Source organism: Mytilus edulis, chromosome 9, assembly GCF_963676685.1.
Source record: "Mytilus edulis chromosome 9, xbMytEdul2.2, whole genome shotgun sequence".
Taxonomy (NCBI): domain Eukaryota; kingdom Metazoa; phylum Mollusca; class Bivalvia; order Mytilida; family Mytilidae; genus Mytilus; species Mytilus edulis.
Window position 1 is genome coordinate 67,218,044 of NC_092352.1, and position 22,626 is coordinate 67,240,669.

The 22,626-nt window shown below is 33.0% G+C and overlaps 2 protein-coding genes across 2 annotated transcripts; one reads left to right on the forward strand and one right to left on the reverse strand.

Moving 5' to 3' along the window:
• Positions 1-1,837: 1,837 nt before the first annotated feature.
• On the forward strand, positions 1,838-7,089 carry LOC139488843 (uncharacterized). Its single transcript, XM_071274786.1, has 3 exons — positions 1,838-2,263; positions 3,379-3,450; positions 6,563-7,089. Exons 1-3 carry the CDS (start codon positions 1,912-1,914, stop codon positions 7,030-7,032), a joined length of 894 nt encoding a protein of 297 aa, XP_071130887.1. The 5' UTR covers positions 1,838-1,911; the 3' UTR covers positions 7,033-7,089.
• A 4,755-nt stretch (positions 7,090-11,844) lies between these two features.
• LOC139488844 (uncharacterized) lies at positions 11,845-21,546 on the reverse strand. Its single transcript, XM_071274787.1, has 6 exons — positions 21,431-21,546; positions 16,707-16,991; positions 15,914-16,213; positions 14,380-14,424; positions 13,240-13,315; positions 11,845-12,529 (listed from the first exon to the last, which is right to left on the reverse strand). The coding sequence occupies exons 1-6, from the start codon at positions 21,498-21,500 to the stop codon at positions 12,001-12,003; spliced, it is 1,305 nt and encodes a 434-aa protein (XP_071130888.1). The 5' UTR covers positions 21,501-21,546; the 3' UTR covers positions 11,845-12,000.
• Between the last annotated feature and the right edge of the window lie 1,080 nt (positions 21,547-22,626).

Here is a 22,626-nt window from a genome sequence, read left to right on the forward strand (position 1 = left end):
AGTGTAAATATGGGTGTTTTAAACTTTAATTCAACTTAAAATACAATTTATCGATGAGAATTGTAATACTACAGACGATTAATGACTCGTTCGAAATAATTTTTATAATAAAAATAAAATATTAATATTAAAGTTTAAAATGGTAACATTGTGTAGATAGAATTTATTAGTATTTTTATCCCATTAAAAAGAAATGAGATTCGTACAGCTCAAATTTCAAGGATACAAACTATAAGTGTCTAGACGCTTTCTTATCAATATTTCATCTTTTTTTTTTTTTTATTAAAGTGCATGCTGTGTTACATGTAGTACATGTATGTGTTAATGCGCAGCGTCTTTACAATGGTATTCTTTAATATACAGAGTACACCCCGTCTCTCGCATGCCACGATAAAAGCGTTATTCTATTTAGGTAACTTGTTTATAAATATGCTTTTAGGTACCCCCTTCTCTTTCAAATCAAAGGTTATTCAATAGATATTTTATTTTAGATATTGGAGTAAATTCTAATCTTAAGAAAGAAAAAAAACTTATATTTATCTAAGCAGATATATTCAAATTCAAATATTTATTGTCATATAAGCTCTATAAACAAAAGGGGTTTGTGACAAATATAATGAATGAAAGCATACACAAAAGACATTTCAAAAACAAAACCATAGGAAACCATATCCCATAAAACATGTACATGTACAAGAAAAAAAGCTAAACAATCTTTTTAAGCATATTTATATAAATAAATCAAGGGTCCCCTTTCCTCATTTATAATGCTTGGTTAAAATAGGACCACTAGCTTTCAATTTATTTTGAGGTTGATGGGGAAAGAAGATATTCAATTTTCTCATTTTCTTGTCAAGACATATAATCTGCCGATTAACTACATTTCCTAAAAAGTTATCTCTTATTTTAGATATTTTTTACAGTATCAAATAAAACGAGCTTCATCCTCCAATAAATTACAGGATGGACATTGTCTATACCAATCAATTCATTAAAACAAATAGCTGTCGACCCTCCTTTAGCACCCAAGTTAGTAAAAGTTAATAACTCAGTACTTAGTGAGAATATTGCTTATTATCGCTATTTTGAGCATTTTTCCTTTGATCTTTTTTTGTGATAATTTTTCATATCATGCTACTCGCTTGAGATGGAAATTTATCGCTAGAAATTAAGGAGCCACGTGGCGTTGCTAATGAAATTGACATGAAATTGACAACGTCGTCATAGGTAAAATAGCGATAAACAGATTATCATTGGTCATCTCAACTCAATTGCTTTTCTCGATTTCGCCGTGACCGGCTCAAGCGAGAAAATCAATCTCGTTGAGATAACCAATGATAATCTATAAATCTTTCTATTTCTCTGTAGCGAAACCTCGAAAAACATGCAGGTAGAAGATCTGGTGAACACTGTGTGAAGTAAAAAAGAATCTGTCTGCCATAATGTCACAAGCAAAAAAAAACACGTGATATCGATATATTACTCTGCATTTATGTGTATTTTTACAACTGTTCATGTAGCTAATACTTTTTAGCAACACACATTTGCTACAATATACAATGTTTTTGTATCTTTCGTGAAAAACTTTCGTGATATCTTTTTGAGGACTAATTGACATTATAGTTTGGTCTTGTGAATAGAACTTCGTGCAATTCAAAGTACATTCACTGACATTTGATTTTTCACCCAAATGGTTTCCCTATACTCGTCTACTGTAGCTTTGTAACTGATGGTCTGTTTAGAAGACTAAAAGGAAGATTATGTGAGGAAATGTTTGATTAAAAATATAGATAAGATTTGTCATACATATTCTATAAGAGTTCATTACTTACGACGATTTTTATCTATTAGGTGACTTCCTTGTTTTCGGTTTTGTGATTCTTTGATTGAAGAAATCATTTTGGAATTAGGATGGCCCAGGAACTTGTTTGCCTTTTGTCATTTACATTCGCCTTGGGATTACAAGTAAGTTTGGGAGAACATGCGAAAAAACGGCTGCTTTTAAACGATCCTGCCATTTTCAATTCTAGACTTGCAAAACTAGAATCTACTATTCAAAGCATGGACAAAGTAATCGAATCTATGAATAATACATTCAATGCTAAACTAAAGTCTATGGAATCTAGTTATCAGGCAAATCTTCAAACTAAAGTCAGAGACCATGAACGCCATATTCAGAATCTTACAAGTAGTCTATCGACATTACGGATTGGTATTGCGAATCAACAGAACACAATGACACAAATGTCACAATCGTTTCAAGGTCAGTATACATGTACACACTTCATAATTTATTTACCTGATAGAATAGTAAGGAGATAAGGACATGTCAGAGTTAGAAATCAAAGGAATGGAAACACTTTATAAGAACTTCAAAGATTTACAAATATTAAGGTTCATTGTCTCTGAAGGAACGGTAATACATGGCTTGCATTTCTACCAGGTTTTCCGTAAAAGAGGATTGCAGCTTACTCGGGTTAGCATATTCTGTGTTACCAAGATCAAAATCTGCTTACCCTTCAGCAGCACATAAGTGTTGCTTAGTCTTCGTTTTCTATGTAGTGTTTTGTGGACTTGTGTTCATCCTTCGCTTTTGTCACGGTTTTGTCCGTTGTTTCTCGTTAGTCTTGCGAGATTTGAATGTCCTCTTTGCATCTTCCGCCTCTTTTTTCAGCACACATTAAGTTGAAGTTTTACGAGAGGTGGCAAAACTTATTACTGCTGACTATTTCCGAAGACATGATATTTACCTCGTTTTTGATTTTTCCTTTGGTCTCGTTTCATTTAATCAAGACGTTTCTAGGTTCCCCCCCCCCCCCCCCCCCCCCCCCTCTACTATTCTGATTCGATCATTTTACTTTTTTTCCGATTTAAACTTAACTATGAGATATCAAAGGTACAGTTAACCCAACTTGTTTTTTGTTTCGTTTTAGAGTTATTTGTCTTTTCATAAGAATAATCATAAAAATATCCATTCCGCAGGAAGGTTAACATACTGCATGGCTTACCTCTTTCCGTCCGTCCGTTACATAACCGAAATTTAGTAGAAAGATTCATTTGGTATCATTTTCATATTCATTGATCATCGAATTCCTACTTTTGAATATAACATTTATTTCATATATCCAGTAACAATCGAGGCTGTCTGATATTTGGGATCAATCATTATGTAAGCATGCTATATAGATGTACAATGCGATGTGCTTTTACATGGACCGCTTATCAACTATCTGCGTACCGATTACTCATTGCAAGGAATCATAAGTGAGCAATAGCTCTCAGTGCAACTTGTTCGGTAACCTTTTTGCCATGTATATCTTAATGTGTATCGACTAGTGATATTACAAATAAAAAGTATTGTTTCTTTTTTTTTTTAAGAACGAGGTGCAACCTATGTGAGATGGGGCAAAACTGGATGTTCCGGTACTGGCACAAAACTAGTTTACTCTGGTAGGTGATTTCAGTCACAATTACAGTTTAACTACAACATTTTTTAAACAGAAATCTGCACTGTTGTAAAAATAATAAACATAAGATGTTAAACTGACTGTAGAATGTTCAATCTAATTCAGTCTTTAGATTCTATATAACTTGGTTAATATCAATCTCAGACTGTAACCCAATAACAAAAGTATATCTATGTTAGAAACTAACGTTGAAATACATCTTTTAAGAATGCTAAACCATTCAAACTATTTTCATGCATGTGAAGGAATTAACTAGGGACGATCGAAGATAAACATCAAACTAATTTAAAAGCGGAATTGGTCAATGTCACTATTTATCGCGACTTTTAGTTGAAGTGGGCATTTTGACACTCAGAAGATGACTTCATATTGAAAGTATTTATCATCAGAGTATTATTCTGAGAAATAATTTATTGGTAAAGTAAATTGACATTTATATTGAACTTTTACAAATTGTACGTACTTTCAAACTGAAAATATGATTGATATGTACTTTAAATGATCAATTGACTTTTTCTGTTAATATAATATTTATTATTTAATCACGGCCGACACTCGGCTAACCGAGAGATTGGTCGGTTAATCTATATTGAGTATGCGGTTATATCGGCGGTTGGTCTGTTAATCGGGTTGGCTAAAGTCTGTTAATCAGGTGTTATCGAGAAAATCATTGAAAGTTCAGCATGTTTCATAGTATAACTTTCTAAATATATTTTCATCATAAAAAGTATTCATGTCTAACAAAACAATTCAATGTACTGAATTCAGTGGTGTAATTATTATTTTTCTAGCTTCGATGTATGATCTATAAAATGAAAAGGCGGGTTACTCATCAATAAATTTATACACATTTTACACACATAAAATGTAGACAAAATGACACATTGGTTAAATTTATTTGCATTCAATATTTTGAACATCGAAAAAAGAAAGGCATTATGTCTGTTAACCATATTGATATCATTGTGTGAAAAATCTACACGAAAATCTGTATTTTGGTGACATAAATCAATCTTTATTTAAAACCTGGTCTGTTAATGGGTCGGATGTATAAAACTCGGTCTGTTAATTGGTCTGTTAAGAGTTATGAATGGCAATAAAAGTATAATTTTATTGCTATATGGGGTGTTATCGGATTAAATGAGTAGGCTCAAAAAGAGCGGCTAAAATATACGAAAACACCACATGAGCAATGAAACATAACATATACGGAAACAACACATGAAATTGAAAATTGATAAAAATGGTTTCATAAAGTGTAATATTAAAGTAATATTAATTCCATCCAAGAATGATCGCATATCATGTTGATTCTGCTTAATTGTCATGAATGACACAAATTTGTCATCTACATTGGTAACCAGTATATAAACCAGAGATAAACGTCGTAATGTAACTAAACATCAGTAAGTAAAATATATTGGGATGACAAAATATGAAAAGAAAGAGAAAATAATGAGTAAGATAAATAAAATGTAGAAAAAAATGACATAACAATTTAAAGAATACAGAAATAAACAATACCCCCAATCCGGACCCTCATGGTATACACGAGCATCTGAATGGAAACGCAGAATATAGAATAGTATAGACAGTAGAGAGTATATACATTGCTAAAAACGAGAGAAAAATAATACTTGTTTAAGAATACACACATGAAACACCGATGGCTGTTGAAACAGTAACGGATTGCGATATACTTATATTGGTGACAAATTCTAGAAGTTTACATGCGGACAACAATGGTGGCAGGTTAATGCCATTTTGCGTTTTAGCGTTAGCGTTTTCGCCTTACTTATTCTATATGGTGGAAACTCGAAATTGCGAAGTCGAAAACGCGAAAATGCGAAACCGATTTCTCGTTTCGACTTCGCGTTTTCGACTGTGCGATTTCGCCTTTTCGTGATTTCGCGTTTTCGCCCTATAGAATATGAAAGGCGAAATCGCGAAAACGCGAAATGCACTTCACCGGCCACCATAGACAACTGTAGTTCTCCTCTGTACTTATGTAGAAAGGAACTAAACGGAATAAAATGAATTGAAACTTAAAATAACCAAATGTAGCTGCATTCGCTCCTTTCCGTTTACTTCTTTAGAGTGATTTGTGAACAACATATGATTTAAGTAATAGAAGAAAAGAACCAATTGGATGATGCTGACAAATTAGGGTTTAACGTCCAGTGACAAATATCATGTTCATATGTGAACGAGAACACGTTATATGTACCCTGTGTTGTATTAGAAAGACACTTTCAGTCGGAATTGAGAACGTGCTACTTCGAACAGACACAAAAATTATGGCTGATTGAAAACGTCAATAAAAAAATCATGCATATTCCAGAGGCCAATCCATATCACGCTATATTGAAGTGACACACCCTTCAATAAAATTCAAAGAAAGTCCAAAAAAAAATACTCTTTCTAGGATACTGTCGCACCGTATTGTCATTTTTGTTTACTCAGGAACGTCTCATTCTTAAATTTTTCAAGGGGAAAATATAAAGGTAGCAAAATTATTGTCGTGGCTAAATAACTCTTAACTGACACAATTTCAATTGTCCAACCCATTAACAGACTTTATTCCAATAATTTTCACTAAAACGTGGTATTATTCACGTTATTTTACAATTATGAAATATTTACTAATGTCAATTTATTTTTTAGAACCACAGTCCTGTTGTTTGTCCTTTAAATGATATCTAAATTTGTTTGTTTCACCTTTTATTAAAAAAATTGCTATGCGTATAAGCATAAATACTACATACTTGCGCTACGCCTTTTAGTTTTACTGAAAATTGCGCAGACTAAGAAATGTTTTTACAAGTGCAAAATGTTCTATGACAGATATCATTTTGTCAGACACTTTTCTTTTTTTTGATTTGGTTCTTATAACATGCCAAAAATCTGTATATTTAATAGAGTTTAACATTAAATTATAAGCGTTTTACTCTTAACAGACGTATAACCAACCCGATTAACAGACCAATCGCCCATATAGCCGCATACTCAATATAGATTAACCGACCAATCTCTCGGTTAGCCGAGTGTCGGCCGTGTTAATAGTCAAGAGTTACCATACATTAAATTATTTGTAGGTTACTCATCTGGTCAAAAATTCTTCTATGGAAATGATTATTATCGAGGAGGCCCATCTAACATGCTATGTCTACCTGATCACCCCGAACTAAGTAACACTACTGCAGGTACCAATAGCTATATCTACGGATCAGAATATGACGATTCGCAGTTCGGGTCTGGTGCTCAAAATCAGGATGTGCCATGTGCCCTTTGTCTTAGCAATGCATCAACAACTGTAATGATTCCTGGAAGAAAGTCATGCTTCAGTGGTTGGAGAATAGAATACAGCGGATTTCTTGCATCTGGGGCTTACCACCACGCGGCATCGTCTTTTGTCTGTATTGATAAACAGCCAGAGTTTATTCCTGGTGGACGAAGTGACAACAATGATAAAACACTTTTTATAACCGGCTACAAATGTGGATCACTCCCTTGTCCACCGTATACTGATGATTTGCAGGTGTATTGTGTTGTATGTTCAAAATGAATGAAAAGAAAGAGTTCGGGACTATAGGGACTATAGGTTATCTGCTCTTTAAATCATAAAAAAAATACAAACGAAAATGACTTTAAACTTTTTAACTAATTATATACGACAAAAATGTATAAATCATGTCTAAGGGACATAACTCTACCTCAAAATAACTACAAGTTAACAAAACCCACTTGTATTTTTATTACTCTTGGCCGACTGTAGAGGGAGAACAGTTTTAATAAAGCTACAATATTAACAAAGAACACTACCCATTCCTGGATCTTGATATCTTTATCTATATATCTTTCACGGGAAGCCTAATACCAAAATTTATAATAAAAGAGACATTTGACTCGAACTGATTTAATCTGAGTTTAACTGTGCGTATTGCTGTGTGTTTCTTTATTCTATATTTGCTAGAGGTATAGGGGGTTGAGATCTCATACAACATGTATATCCCACCGCACTTTTGCGCCTATCCCAAGTCAGGAGCCTCTGATCTTTGCAAGTCTTTTTATGTTTTTTTTTAATTTTAGTTCATTGATATGTTTTGGAGCTAGGTATTACGTCCATTACGTACAACTGTATCCATCTGTTTGGGGAAATAAAAAAAAACCTTAGAATTTCTCAGCTGTCTCAAAATAACGGAATTAAATGAAACGTCTATAAATGTAAATGATCGATAAATAATTGAAAAGTTGTCTCCTCTTTATAAAATGAGTTTATAATTCATCTACTGAGGCTGAACGTTTTGCTTGAATTTGACATGAATCCATGAATACAAAAACTGATACGAATATCAATAACCATTTCAATGTTAACAACATTTTTATATCTACTGTATTTTCAACTGGTTTTCAAGGATCGGTTGACGATTCATTTGTTACAAAATGTACATGACACATAATTAAGTCATTCTGATTATCTTGTTCGAAACAACTCAGAAAGGTGTTTATCCAAAAAGCCTCGTTGTAATGATGTTCTAAATTTACCGCATGGACGATCTCTATATACGTTGAACTATTTTTGGATGAACTTGGGTTATCGTACTTATTCGCATTCGAATACATTGTATCACTTTGAATCATGTGTGTTTGGTTTTATCTTTTAGAATTACAAAAAAATATATATCAATATGTTTTCACTTAGAATTGATATATTGGATCTTTGCATCGCTATACATATCAGTCATTATTGAAAAGGATATGTTAGGTTATTTTTTGCACCAATCATATTCTGATCTTCATAAATCGTATCGTTTATTGTCATCAACTATGAGTGCACTGCGTGAGAAATGAACTTAAAAGCTCATCGAAGTCAATCTTGCTTACATGGCTTCAAATGTTTATTATACATCGAGACTAACTGAAATATTTCAAGTATCAAAATCCGGAACAGACATTTTAGACAAGTCTTCGTCATTATACACCTGATTAAACATGAGATCCGCCATTTCTTTTTGATGGCAAAACTAAAGCCACTTTAAACTTAACATTACATGTACCTTCTTATCAACAAACATACAACTGAAAAGACTACCACCAGAACTAGTCCTCCCGTAACACTACCTATAAAAGTTGAACAAAAAATAGAATCAGCAGTTTTATTTTCTAGTGCATAATATCCACTTAATATAACAAAACAATGTAACCTCTACTTTAAATGATTAACCTTGTTTATTTTTACTGCTGCTTCTGAAAATAAGAAAATGGTGTAACGAAAATACTATTACCGATTCCTAAAATAATGGCAGCTCCTGTATGAAATATTCCAGGTGGAATGTACACGGAATATAGTAGGAATATTGCTCTAAATTCCTACCAGAAAATAGTGATATTCCAGTCAGACAATAGTAAGAATTCACACTAAAAATAGCCGTAAAATTTAAATTAGCAGGAATTTCTTAGTAGGAATATTGTATATTCTACCAGGAAAATGCAAATTAGCAGGAATAATTTGGTAGGATAATAATAAACCTAGTAGGAATGTTTCAAAATTCCGACCAGAAAAATATTTTCTGAAAAGAATCTAAAAATATACAAAATGTAAGTGTGTATTCACAAATAGACAACTGGGTCAATGATTTAAGTTTGATTCTCAACAACAAAGAACAAAGGAAATTCATGGAATAAATTCATTTTAAAAAAATGGACTTTCGAAATGTATAAGGAAAATGCAATATATGCAAGCTAGAAATTGTGTAATACATAAACATGAAGATAAGCCCAAAATATGCCTAGTTGAAATTAAGAGTTATGAACAAATAATGAGTAACATTATGTACTATTGTTGAATTAATTCATAACTAAATATTTTGGCAGCCAGATAAAAAAATCATTTTGAATGTAAAAGAATTACTTTCAGTCAGTTCTTACATTTCTATACTGCAGTTGTGTGACCCTAGCTTGCAGCATTGTGTTCCAACACAACTTTTCATTCTTTTCCCCTCCAACTTTTGAATTTGCGAACTGGAACTTGCTTGCATTTAACACTGCAATATGTGTGTTCATAGCAAACGGGAATTCAGTTCAAGATAATTCCAGGTTGAAACATTTTCTGGTAGGAATCTTGTACAAGTAGATCTAGTAGGAAAATAAATAATCAAATCAGATTTTCAAAACTATCAAAAATCCATTCAGACTTTTAAAATTCCACCTAGGTAGTAGGATTTTGATAGTAGGAATATAAAAAAATCCAATCAGAATTTTGTTCATTTTCCATGTCCGCCTACTTTCTATATGGAATCTTTGATTCTAGGTAGACTACAGTAACTCTTCATTCCTACTAATGTCTAGGTGGAATCCTACTACATGTACATATTTCGTACGGGTGACAGTTCCAATTGTTTTATGAATTTATTTTCCAAAATTGTAGTATTGTTTTTTTTGTTCAAGTGGTATTCAGACCGAAAAACTACGCGGTGCTGTTTTATGCCTTCTGACCTTGGAAAAGAGCATCTAGCTTTTTCTGTATAATACTTTCGTCAATCCATTCATCATATTTATGACAAATTGGTTAAAGGCCAGTCTAAAATAGTCTAGTATGAACTGAATTTGTCACTAACATGCAACTGTAATATAAAACGTAATATAAGGTTTTAAATAAGAGTAGATTTGCTATTATAAAATACAATGAGTACATTACAAGATTATCACAAAGATTTTTATTGTTTGTACCATATCCATATTGATTCAAATAAAAAGGCGAACAAAAACAGTCTTGATTAGTTTGAAACACGTAACCATTGCATCTCCAAGGTTCCATCAGTTTCAGTTCTCAATCAAAATAACATCAAATCGTTCATAAAGAGCTGTTCTGTGAATAGATGTGCCTTGGACGACAATAAATGTTTTAGAAACTTGTGCCTGCACTTTTGTCGCATCAATTCCAACATGATGTGTGTTTCATGCATCTCATATATACAACTTCAAACGGGACTCATTGTAAGGTGATAGCAATATCAAAATATTATAATTTTAGAAAAAAAATCAACCAAACAACTATAAAACTAATTCTTTGTTTTTAACTATTTTTTCGTTGATAGTCTTTTATAACATACCTATTACATACATTGTCTTTTTTCCTTAAGAGTTATTTTGGAAGGTTGTACTGTAAATATAAATTAAACATGAATCGTCCTGACTTTTTCAGTTTGCAAACTAATTTAATATTAAAAACAAAGAAGATATGGTATGATTGCCAATGAAACAATTCTCAACAAGAGACCAAAATGACACAGAAATTAACAACTATAGGTCATCGTACGGTCTTCAACAATGAGCAAAACACATACCGCATAGTCAGCTATAAAAGGCCCCGAAATGACAATGTAAAACAATTCAAACGAGAAAACTAACGGCCATATTTATATAAAAAAATAGACGAAAAACAAATATGTAACACATAAACAAATGACAACCTTTGAATTACAGGCTCCTGACTTGCATTGGGGCAGGCATAAACATATATAATGTTTCGGGGTTAAACATGTTACCTACCCTAACTTGGGACAGTGGTATAACAGTACAACATAAGAACGACCTATAAAAACCAGTTGAAAAAGGCTTAACTCATCAGATGGACAAAAATACAAGTGGATGTGGCCGAGTACTTGTTCATCCCAATAGCAAAGACACTAGAAACAGATCTGAGAGTACACGTAAGTATTATTTGAAATAATTCTGTTACACAATTGTATGAAATGATACAAAGAATTTGGTCCGACCAATATCCTTTTCCTACATTAACATGATTAAGCTTGTTGCGGTGCTTATATTTTCAACACTTGATACCACTGACTAATCTTTACATGAATTTTCATATTGAAACATCTTATTAAAGAAAGGGGAAACGAAAGATACTAAAGGTACATTCAAACTGATAGGTAAAAAATCAACAGTCTTAAAAAAAAGATAAACAACAGTACACAAGTTTCTAATTTCAATAGGTGCATATATATTTTATTTGAAGTCAAAAAACGACTTTTATTTTTGTTTTTTATGTATGTCACTAGGTACTTATAGTATCAATCTACAAGACGAAAAAAATATTTGAACATTTTAAGTGGTCATTTTAACATTTTGTACTACACTGTATGATGAAGCATTTCTAATGGAAACTGTTGCCTTATTTCTATTAGTTTGTTTGCATTCTCTTTGGGTTAAATAATTTTTTTCTTCTCATTTTGGTTCACACACCAAGCAACCCACTGTTTTATGTTAAATTCGTCGACAAAACATCTACATCTAACTACCAACATGATAAAGTCAGACAACCATTTCTAAGCATGGCCAGATTAGTGCTGATGTTTATTTAAGTTGAAAATTAAGATTAAATAAGTATTTTATTAGTAGTATTATATAACTGACATAGAAATCTATCACGCAGCAATTAATAATATCACGCCGTTTTGTTAGTAAAACTACTGAAACGGACAGTTAGTTTTTTTTGCTAAATTAGGGTTCTATTGATGTAACGGAGTCACGTGTTTGTATCACTACGACAGTGGTCATATGTTTGATTGGTGATGTCTTCTTGACTGTTGGTAAAAGTTTTATCATACATAAAATCAGCATTTCTATTGTATAAGCCTTGATGTTGATCGGGAAGATCCGCATGTCTTGAAATATCATACGAGTACTCGTCATCATCAGTAACATGTGAAGCTGTGTCGGAATCCTCTTTTGATATAGGTATCTCATAGTGATTGACACTATCATATTCTATCAAAGCAGTCGGAGAAGTATTACAGTTATTCACATAGGAATATGGATCCGGAGATAGCTCTGTATCTTTATCTGCTGTTCCGAAAACTGAATGATCAGGAGTACTACCATTGTGCTTCTGTGGAGTATCTTGTCGATGTGATAAACATGGAATGACAGCATCGGGATTCTCGTATGTTTTATTTGTCACAGTTTTGCAATTCAACTTGTCGTATGGCGTTCGAGGATGTGAAGCGTCTGCATCCGTATAGAGTGACCGACTGAGGATATTGTCACGGGCTTTTCTGAAATAACCATAATTACTAATTACTTTACCACTTACAATCACTATGATAAAATTCATATTTGATTTATATTTGTGACAGATTTAATGCTCGAAATGGTTAATAACAAAAGTATTTGTCAGTCACGTCGACAATCTTCGAAAATCAATATGACAATTTGACCTTCGTATCCCGAGCAGTGTCATTTAAAAATGATAAGCCACGGCAGTAATGTTTTTACTAAAAGTAAGGGAGGGTTCGGCGCGTCCAAACATGTTTAACATGACACACTCTGTATATGCCTGTTCCAAATCGATCCTCGCGTAGTTCAGTAGTTACCGGTCATTCCTGTATATCATATTTGTTTCTGGATTTTTTTTGTGTATATAGATCATTCTCTTGTTTAAATTATTAGGCATATGGGACCTTGATTATCTTGCGATGTGGTAGGCTATTGCCAACGGTTGAGGCATGGTGACCTATTGAAGATAACTTCAATTCATGTGGTATCTGGTCGAGACTTTTCTCATTGGCAAGCGTACCATATCTTTCAAGAAACATATCTTCGTAGTCTATTTAAATTGAAATTGAAGACATGTAGAAAGATGTCAAGTTGAGTAAGCAGGTGTATGTGACATGATACGTTTTGTTGAAATCTCAAATCTCAATGAAATATGCCACTCAAGTCATTTTATTTATACACTCCAAATAACTGGAAAATATATAATTACCTTTTGGCAAACCAGAACATTACTACGACAGCCGCAATAATTACGACAACTCCTGTCGTGACTCCAACAGAAACGCCTTTTGGAATGAAAAATGCAGATTTAATATTAATGATTAAAATGATTGCCATCTTCTTTAGTATGATCCTTAAATTAAGACATTCATGTTTAGCACGATAGAATTGAGAACGAAAACGGTGAATGTATTAAAGACAATCCAACCACATAGAGCAGAAAGCTACCCAAGGCCACCAATGAGTCTTCAATACAGCAAGAAAATCACACATTAGGAGGGGAGTTTTAGCTGGCCACTTGATTATTTAATCAGTCTAGATCAGCGAAAATAGACGTCATACAAAGACGAAACGAAATGAACCAAATAAATTAAAAGAAAACGCATACAAGACTTTTAAACAAATGTCAGAGTCTCTTGCGTTGTGACACGCACAAAAATGCAGCGGATTTAAACATGTTTTTGTGAGATCTCAACCCAACCCTACACCCAATGTAGAAGAAACAATCACACAACAGTAACGCTTAGTTTACAAAAAGCTCTAGTCCGATGTTTGAAAAGGTAAGATAATAAACTTAGCAAAATGACAATGGTATATAGACAAACACAGGACTACTAGCAGCTACGGGTTGACTTTCAGATCAAAATAATACAAACTTAATACACCAACTTAGTTCAAGACCCAAACGTCAAGTCTTTATCTGATTGTATAGTACTAGTGTAGCTTACCCTTTCTCCGGAAAGAGATCTCACTCTCACAGGACATTTTCCGACACTTCACCGATTATTTTTGCTCCTTATCTAAAGTGACGTTGATATCAGTTTTAAAGACATTGACACGATCAGGGATTGCAACCCACGGACTACCGCAACATTAGACGTCAGCTAACTTTCTTTTACAAATATGCAAGAGGTAAATGTTATACGGTAACCCTTCATTTTTCACATCTTATTATTGTATCATTGGCTATCATACAGCGATTTCCATACTCATAAAGAAGAGGAAGAACTACAGCAGAAAAATAATCAGTAATTAGATAAGTTAGGTTTGGAATTTTTAACTTAAATAGAAAAAGAGGATTGAATTACAAAGGACTCGTTTGACCGGATAATTAAAAAAATTACAGTACCTGCAACATTATATTCACTTTCCATTGAATGGGCATTTCGACTCTCTGTAATTGAATAATTAGTACATGTGACTTAACTGAATTTTATACACTTAACATAAATACATATTATATCAAAAATGATATGGTTGATTTTTTATACTTGCTATAAAGGTGTCAAGAACTTCACATAATTCATAACGAAATAAGCGGAAAATTTATTGACCTTACATGTGATTCGCTCCCTTATTGGTACATTTTTTTCTTTTCCTGTTTTCTATACTAAAAATAATTCTATGATACACACATTTTTGGAGCAATTAAACTGCAGTTTTTTCGGTTGTATTCATTTTAAATTTAAATTTAAGAATTAAAATCCAAACTACATTATTGTTAAACTAGCAAGGTAAATTCTAATAATTTAATTTTGGATGTAACGCGTATTCTGATTGGCTGACGTAATTTTGTTATCAGCCCATAGACATAATTTAGTCATGTGACCGTGACGTAATCAACGTTTTTCGTGGTTTTCTACGGTTTAAAATGGAATTTAGAATTAAACTATAAGAAATGACTGTAATATTATTTCTGTCTATTCGAAATAACATAAAAAATGTGGTGCACACTGTTAAATAACCCGCTACGCGCGTTATTCAGTGTGCACCAAATTTTTTATGTTATTTCTTCATAGACAGAAAAAATATTACAGTCATTCCTTAAATAATTTAATTTTGAATGTAACGCGTCTTCTGATTGGCTGACGTTATTTTGTTATGAGCCCATAGACATAGTTTAGTCATGTGACCGTGACGTCATCAACGTTTTTTCATGGTTTTCTACGGTTTAAAATGAAATTTAGAATTAAATTATAAGAAATGACTGTAATATTTTTTCTGTCTATTCGAAATAACACAAAAAATGTGGTGCACACTGTTAAATAATCCGCTACGCGCGTTATTCAGTGTGCACCATTTTTTTTATGTTATTTCTTCATAGACAGAAAAATATTACAGTCATTCCTTAAATAAATCACAGTGTATGGATTAACATTATAAAACACATCAGAATTATTTTCGTTTATTGTTTTGAACATAAAAAATCAGGCTGTTATTTTTTCGTTTGAATTAATTGACATTTGTCATTTCTGGGCGTTTTAAGTTTTGCTCATTGTTGGAGGTCGTACAGTGACCAATAGTTGATAATTTCTACGCTATTTGTTTTTGTGTAAAGAGTTGTTTAATTGACAACCCTGGTATATACCTTCTTAAACGCGATCTTCCATGTATAGCCTATTCAATATTTTTTACCCAGTTCAACTCGTAGATAAAAATTTCTATAGATAATCGCAACTCAATTGTAAAAACTCGATATTTGCCCACAAGATGCGATACTCATAAGACCTAGACTAAGTGTTGATTTCACTGTAAATTATGTTAACACAATTAATTGTCAATGAACTGATATACAATGTACTGTATATGCAAGATGCACATGTGTGGAAGAATCCGTTATAGTAAATTTTAATTGTGCAGTCCTTAGTGAGATTTATAGTTACCTTTGCAAGTAAACACAATTTTAAAACGCTTCGGTATCTTTATACATTCATCTAAAGTAGATAAAGAAGTGTTCCAAACGGGTTCGCATCTTCGTTTTTCATTACAGGATAATTTAACACTTTCTTCTATTCGCCTTCTGCAAGTATTATAAAGGTCTGGTGTTGAACAAACAAATGTCTCGTGTGTAAGATTAACAGCTAGAACTAAAACTTGTCTACTCCGAAGATTACATAATACAGAAGACATATCAGATGGGCACACAGTCTGATCAGGTCTTGAAATATTGACACGGTTTCCAACTGGAAATAAAAACTTTGTTTTATTGGATTGCCAAAATCATACAAGTGATGGGTTAACCAGATTTAAACTACAACTTTCTACGTCATAAAATGTCTACACCAAGTCGGGAATATGACAGTTATTATCCATACGTTTGATGTTTTCAATTGATTTCTTACCTCAAAAACATTATGCAGATTTGTAGGATATTCATATTGTCCAATTTGAATAATAATTCTGTTACTAACAATGTATAAGACATTAGTATCTTTAATTTTAATTATTTTTTTTTTGGGGTGAGGGGGGTCATTTAAGTCTTTGAAGTATTTGTGACTGAAAAGTGGAGCTTATTTTTGGGAATAAAGACCAGCATTTCTACTTAACCATACTTGTTCAGCAACCTCTATTTGTTATATTAATCAGTTGCGGTCTCATTTTGGTATCGCCTATGTGTGATTGTTTTTATAACATTAAGTTGGACTGTCCAATGTTGTGTTAAATTGTATAACTTACGAACACAGTTATATCTAACATGCAACTTCCGAGTTCTTTCCAAATCAGCATATTTTGACGTGTTTATCATTTTGTCTGTTAATTGACACGAGTTTTGACCAATACAAGATAATGTAGGTTCCTGGTTCAATGAGTTGGTTTCTTCTGTTGTTTCTTTAGGAAGGATACAGCTATCTTCGTCTACGTCAGGAAAGGCAGTTATATTGATATCTTCTATTAGTGTATCCCGAGGGCATTGTAGTTTTACTGTTGAATATTCGCATAACAGTCTTTCATATACGTTTTCTGTAAAGACACAAAAGCATAATCATATTTTTTAGAAGGTACTGTACATTATATTAAGGGGTCTCATTGGGGGGTTTCGATCCCGGATCCCGCTTATTGTTTTGTCAGATTCCCGTATTCCGCTTACACTATTTGCGTAAGCAATTCTCATTTTTTTGTCATTTCCCGGGTCCTGATAGACCTCATTTCCCGTTTTCACGACACAATAATTTTACTTTCACGTGTCCCTTTTACAAAAAATTGGCAATCCCACGTCACGCTTAGACCCCAATTTCATGTGAAATACAAAGGGCAATTAAAAATTAAAACCATCGTGAAAGAATGCATAAAAATGCCAGCTGTGGTACTTCAGATACGCGTTTCATTTACACGAGTCTCATCAGTGACGCTAGAATCAAAATACTAGTAGTTGAAAGGCCAAGTCAAATAGGAAGTTGAAGGTATAAAAACCGAAACCCTAATACTGCGCAAGAATAAAATGTGGCGGAAGAAATAAAATCGAGATAATGTATTCCTAAGTGAATGTAATTGTTATCGAAGGAGAATTACGTCTATTCACATTATTTATTGTTGCTTTTGATGAGGCTATTGTTGTTAGACGTCCACAAGAACTAAGGCACTAATGACAAATAAGAAGATAAAGGAAGACGTGGTATAAGTGCCAATGAGACAACTCTCCATCCAAATAACAAGTTATAAAAGTAAACCATTACAGGTATATGTACGGCCTTGAACACAGAGCCTTGGCTCACACCGAACACGCTATAATGGGCCCCAAAATTACTAGTATAAAACCATTCAAACGGAAAAACCAAGTGTTTGCATGCTGATGTTTCTTTGTTCAAGAAAATCTATGTCGATACTTCCAAACTCAAAGTCTCTCACGTTGACTTTCGGTTTACATTGGACTATAACAAAAATTTTGTCAGTGAAAATAAGCATAACCAATTTCCTAATTTAAACATAATAGGCTAAGCAAAAACCTTGTCTTTATAAATATCACTGGTTTAAAGCAGTCAAATATCTTTAACAGACTGCATATTACGTTTAATGATAACAAAACTGTTCATCAACCATGAAGAAACACCAGGGTTGTACAAGGTCCTTATGGGGTTATGGTTTTGAAAAGTGTCAAAAGTAGTTAACTTTGGTTCCGAAAAGGCTTGTTAATAAATCAGATTTAAGAAATTACCAGTGATAAATTTCTAGAATAAAAAGAAAGATATTAAAGGGCAACAATGTTTATTGCTAGTAAAACTGTCCATGCATCTACATTGAAGGGGAAAGGAAGGAGTTGGTAAGTGGAAATTAAAATTTAAAAAAAACTTTTTGAATTAATATGGGTTTTCACAGAGACCTGGTACGCAAATATTAAAGAGAGAGAGGAAAATGAAATTTAAATAGCTATCGGCATTATTCGCTTCCCGTTTTGTGAATTGGAATACATATAATTAAATCTGCAATAATTGTTTGTTTGATCAATCTTAGGTTATGACAAAAGAGCACACCAGCTAGTCTATAAGATTTTAAAATATTAACATTTAGGCCGGAGTTGTATCGCTTTGTACAACATATCTTAATTGTTTACATGTATAAATTATGAAAAGTTTAAAACCACACAATTTTTATATTTTCCTAGGCTCATCCGTTCTTAACATAACTTATATTGCCATAAAAAACAACATTAGAAATTATGAATATTTGTGCAAACATTAGAGAAACTAAAACCAATTATTACGAAACACACACAACTATTAAACGTCATCAGTGAAAAACAAATATAGATACTCTACAGATAAGAAGACAGGCATCAGTTTTACGTATTTTTACATTTTAACAAAATATTCAAACTTTGTTGAATGAATGAAAGACAAATCAGTACCTAGCTGTATAGACAGGAGACAGAAAATGGGACATCTCTCCACCATAGTCAAATTGAAGCTTATGTTAGCAACTAACGGCCACAGCTCAACCTTTCACAATGAGCAATCCCAAATGTTGACGGGAGTATAGAAATATGGTCAACCTTTGCATTGGTCAACTTCCGACCGGCTATTGAACACTGGTCGTATTGGTGTGTTCGTTAGGCTGTGCGGGATGTATATTAATATGAAGCTGCATCCGATCAGAATGGGGATAATAAACCCATTGCCACGTGAAGAGAAAAAACAACACTAATATTGCATTAATTTTGTGGGGGTTCTTATGCGGCCTGTTGCTTGGCTTAATTTTTGTTCATAACTAATATACTCTTCTTTTCCGCTGGAATTCCAAATGCTGTCCTTCATCCTGGCTGACCCCCTATTACAGGCCCTTAACTTATTGTATTAGTTTGTAATTTGTTCTCGTCCTGATCAATGCATACAATATTTGACAGTCTACGTCAAGCAAACAACATAGCATACCATAAGTCAAAACTTTATGACAACACAATTAACAGAAAACAAACATGACAGATAACAACGACTGATTTAGGAAATCTTTTCTAGCCTGGAACAAATAACTTGAAAATAACAGAGACAAAGAACCGATTTAGAATATACGAAGAACATTTAAACGGCAAGCAGGTGCTGATAACAGATTTTGTAAACGGGTTGGTATGACAGAACAGATTAGGTCTTGTTAATTGTATATACATGTACGACAGGTTATCGAAGTTACTTTTATTCATATCATCATTTTGTAACATACTAGCTAGTATATTTAGAAAATTAGAAACCTATCGAAATATATATTCTAAGTTGAGCAAGTCATTTGTTAAAAAAAAAAAAACTTTGACGCCGATGTTTAAAAAACAATACATGCATGCATATGTTCCAGACCTTATATGAGTATTTGGACCATACGCGTATGGTCATAACCATATGGATTTTTGCTTAATTACTATACTCATATGGTACAACCATACGAGTATATACTTCTATGGTTATTAACGGGCCGGACCAAATGAGTATTTTGACCATATAGGTATTTTTTTCAAATATGCATTACATAGAGATTAATACATGGCCTTTTTCATATAAGCCTGGGTATCATCCCGAGACCCCCATATCAGCCCGAGACGGAGTCGAGGTGCTGCTACATGTATGGGTCGAGGGATGATATCCAGGCTGATATGGAAAAGGCCATGTATTAATCGCTTTATCATATACTTCCGACAATAGTTTTATGTAAGGCAAATAAACAAATGCAATGACTAAAACAGTCAAAAACGTTATAAAGAAGATAAATTATGAATCAAATATACTATTATAATTGTCCCAACAACAGCATATATTACCTCCATATACTACCTCGGCTCCATATATATGTATGGTAACATTTCCTATATAGGCATTTTGAAACATTGAAAATTTGGAAGAGTTTTATGATCATTATTACTCCATGTTTGTTGTACTATTAAATGATTAATAATTGTCAATGTAATTTGTTAGCAAGTACTCAACCCCACAAAAGTTCCCTTTTAAAAATTTGACGTCGTCATAAAAAAATGTCTGACGTCACAATGGAAAGGTTAACAACCGATACCGGAAACACCGGAAGTAACTTGCATGAGAGGCACTATTAAGGGTTTTGTGCAGGAGATGCACCTGATATGGGTGTACTTCCGCTCATCACACATATGCAAAAGCTATCATATCAATGCTAAGTATATGATAAAAACGTTTCAATAATACAATAAACTTTATCTTAAAAAAACAACGATGGTGACATGACAATATATTAATTTAAAGTTACGTTAAAATTAAATATTGATGCCAAAGTTAATTTTTATCGCTTATTACATTCTTGCATGTAGGCGCATTTATGATGGTTGTGCACGATCCTTTCCGGTTATACCCTTTGTTTGCAAGTGAACAGATAGCCTTCTTTGCAGCTGCGTGCAGTGATGCCAAGGTTTTGGATTATTCCGATGTGTCTACGGTGTTTATGGAGCTCTAGATTTTAAAAATATCGTGATATGACTACAGTACACCATATTCACAATAACAACTCAGATAAGATGTGTTCCTTGCCATTGACTTCTTGTGTAACTATTTATTGAGAAATTTTTGAAAGTTATCTTTTCAAGTTGACATATTGCTATTCACTCGTAATAACAAATCGGTAATGGACATCAGTATAAAATGTGATCGATTATTTTATTCTGACAGTTAATCTCTTTATTATAATAATATAATAAAATACCTATATGATAGCGTATTTTTATGAAACGGTCATACCATATGAAGAGTTGAGAAGTATTCAAAGTAAACTATAACAGAGTGTTAATTACCCCGACCATATGAGTATATACCCATATGGTCATGACCATACGCGTATGGTCCAAATACTCATATGGTCCGGAACACATACATTATGTTCTCAATCTAATTAAGTTTAATGTATCTCATGAATGCATTCATTTCAAGCATGCAAGAAAAGTGAAGTATACCTACCTTCAGAACTATATAAACGGATAAATATTAACATCACAACTAAGAAAAGTATTACTTTACTATCGTCCATGTTTGTTTCCGTAAAGGAAGTTGATTTATAAGTGTTAGGACGGTTAATGGTTCAACTAAGAGTAGTTTATGTAAGTTTAAGATGGCCTTATCACACTCTTTTTATAGATATACACAACAAAAAGAATTGGTAAGTACTATCTGATGGTTGACTGAACTAAGGACTTATCGATGGATTGTTTGTTGGCTTAGGACTACGATTGTATGCAACACGTTAAAAATGAATGTCCTTTGAAAAAACCGAAGCACTACAAAAGAGACATTTCGATCACAGGCTCAAAATCTAAAAATGTCTAATCCTTTTCAAACTTGATTTTCAAATAGTACTTGAACACACCCGCGGCATCGCGGATCCGTAACTTAAAATCTTTTTCCTTAAACCCGTTCTGTGACAGAATTGCTCTTCTTCATTCAACGGCACAACCGTCTGGAGAAAAAGCTCACTCACGTTTCACTACAATAAACTAACTTCGATTCTTTAAATAATCAACCAAATTATATATATATATATAGTGGTATTGAGATGGACGAAAATAAACTTTGTTTACATCTTCGGATTTCAAATGTTTGGCTTTGAGCGTTCCTGATGAAGGTAAATCCAGAAAAGCGCTTCGGACGCAAGAAATTATTAAAAGTGTTATTTTCAATTTTTTTCAAACTCATAGATCGAAAATAAACTGACAACGCCATGGCTAAAAAAAGAAAAAGACAAGCAGACAACTAAGAAAACTGAAGACTAAGCAACACGATCCCCACAAAACTGGGAGTGATCTCGGGTGATCCGGATAGGTAAGCATGCACGTGTTGGCAATGTCAGTTTTAATTTCAACAAGGATACTACATCTTATCAAAGAGGGGCGAAAGATACCAAAGGGACAGTCAAACTCATAGATCAAAAATAAAGTGACAACGCCATGGCTAAACAAAGAAAAAGACAAACAGACAAACAGACAAACAATAGTACACAAGACACAACATAGAAAACTAAAGACTATGCAACACGAAACCCACCAAAACTGATTATTACTATATTATGTTAGTGTTCTTATTTTTAAATATTATATCACTCTCTAGTAAAGAACTTGTAGTATGGTAACAACATTTTGCACAAAAGATATCTATGAAAA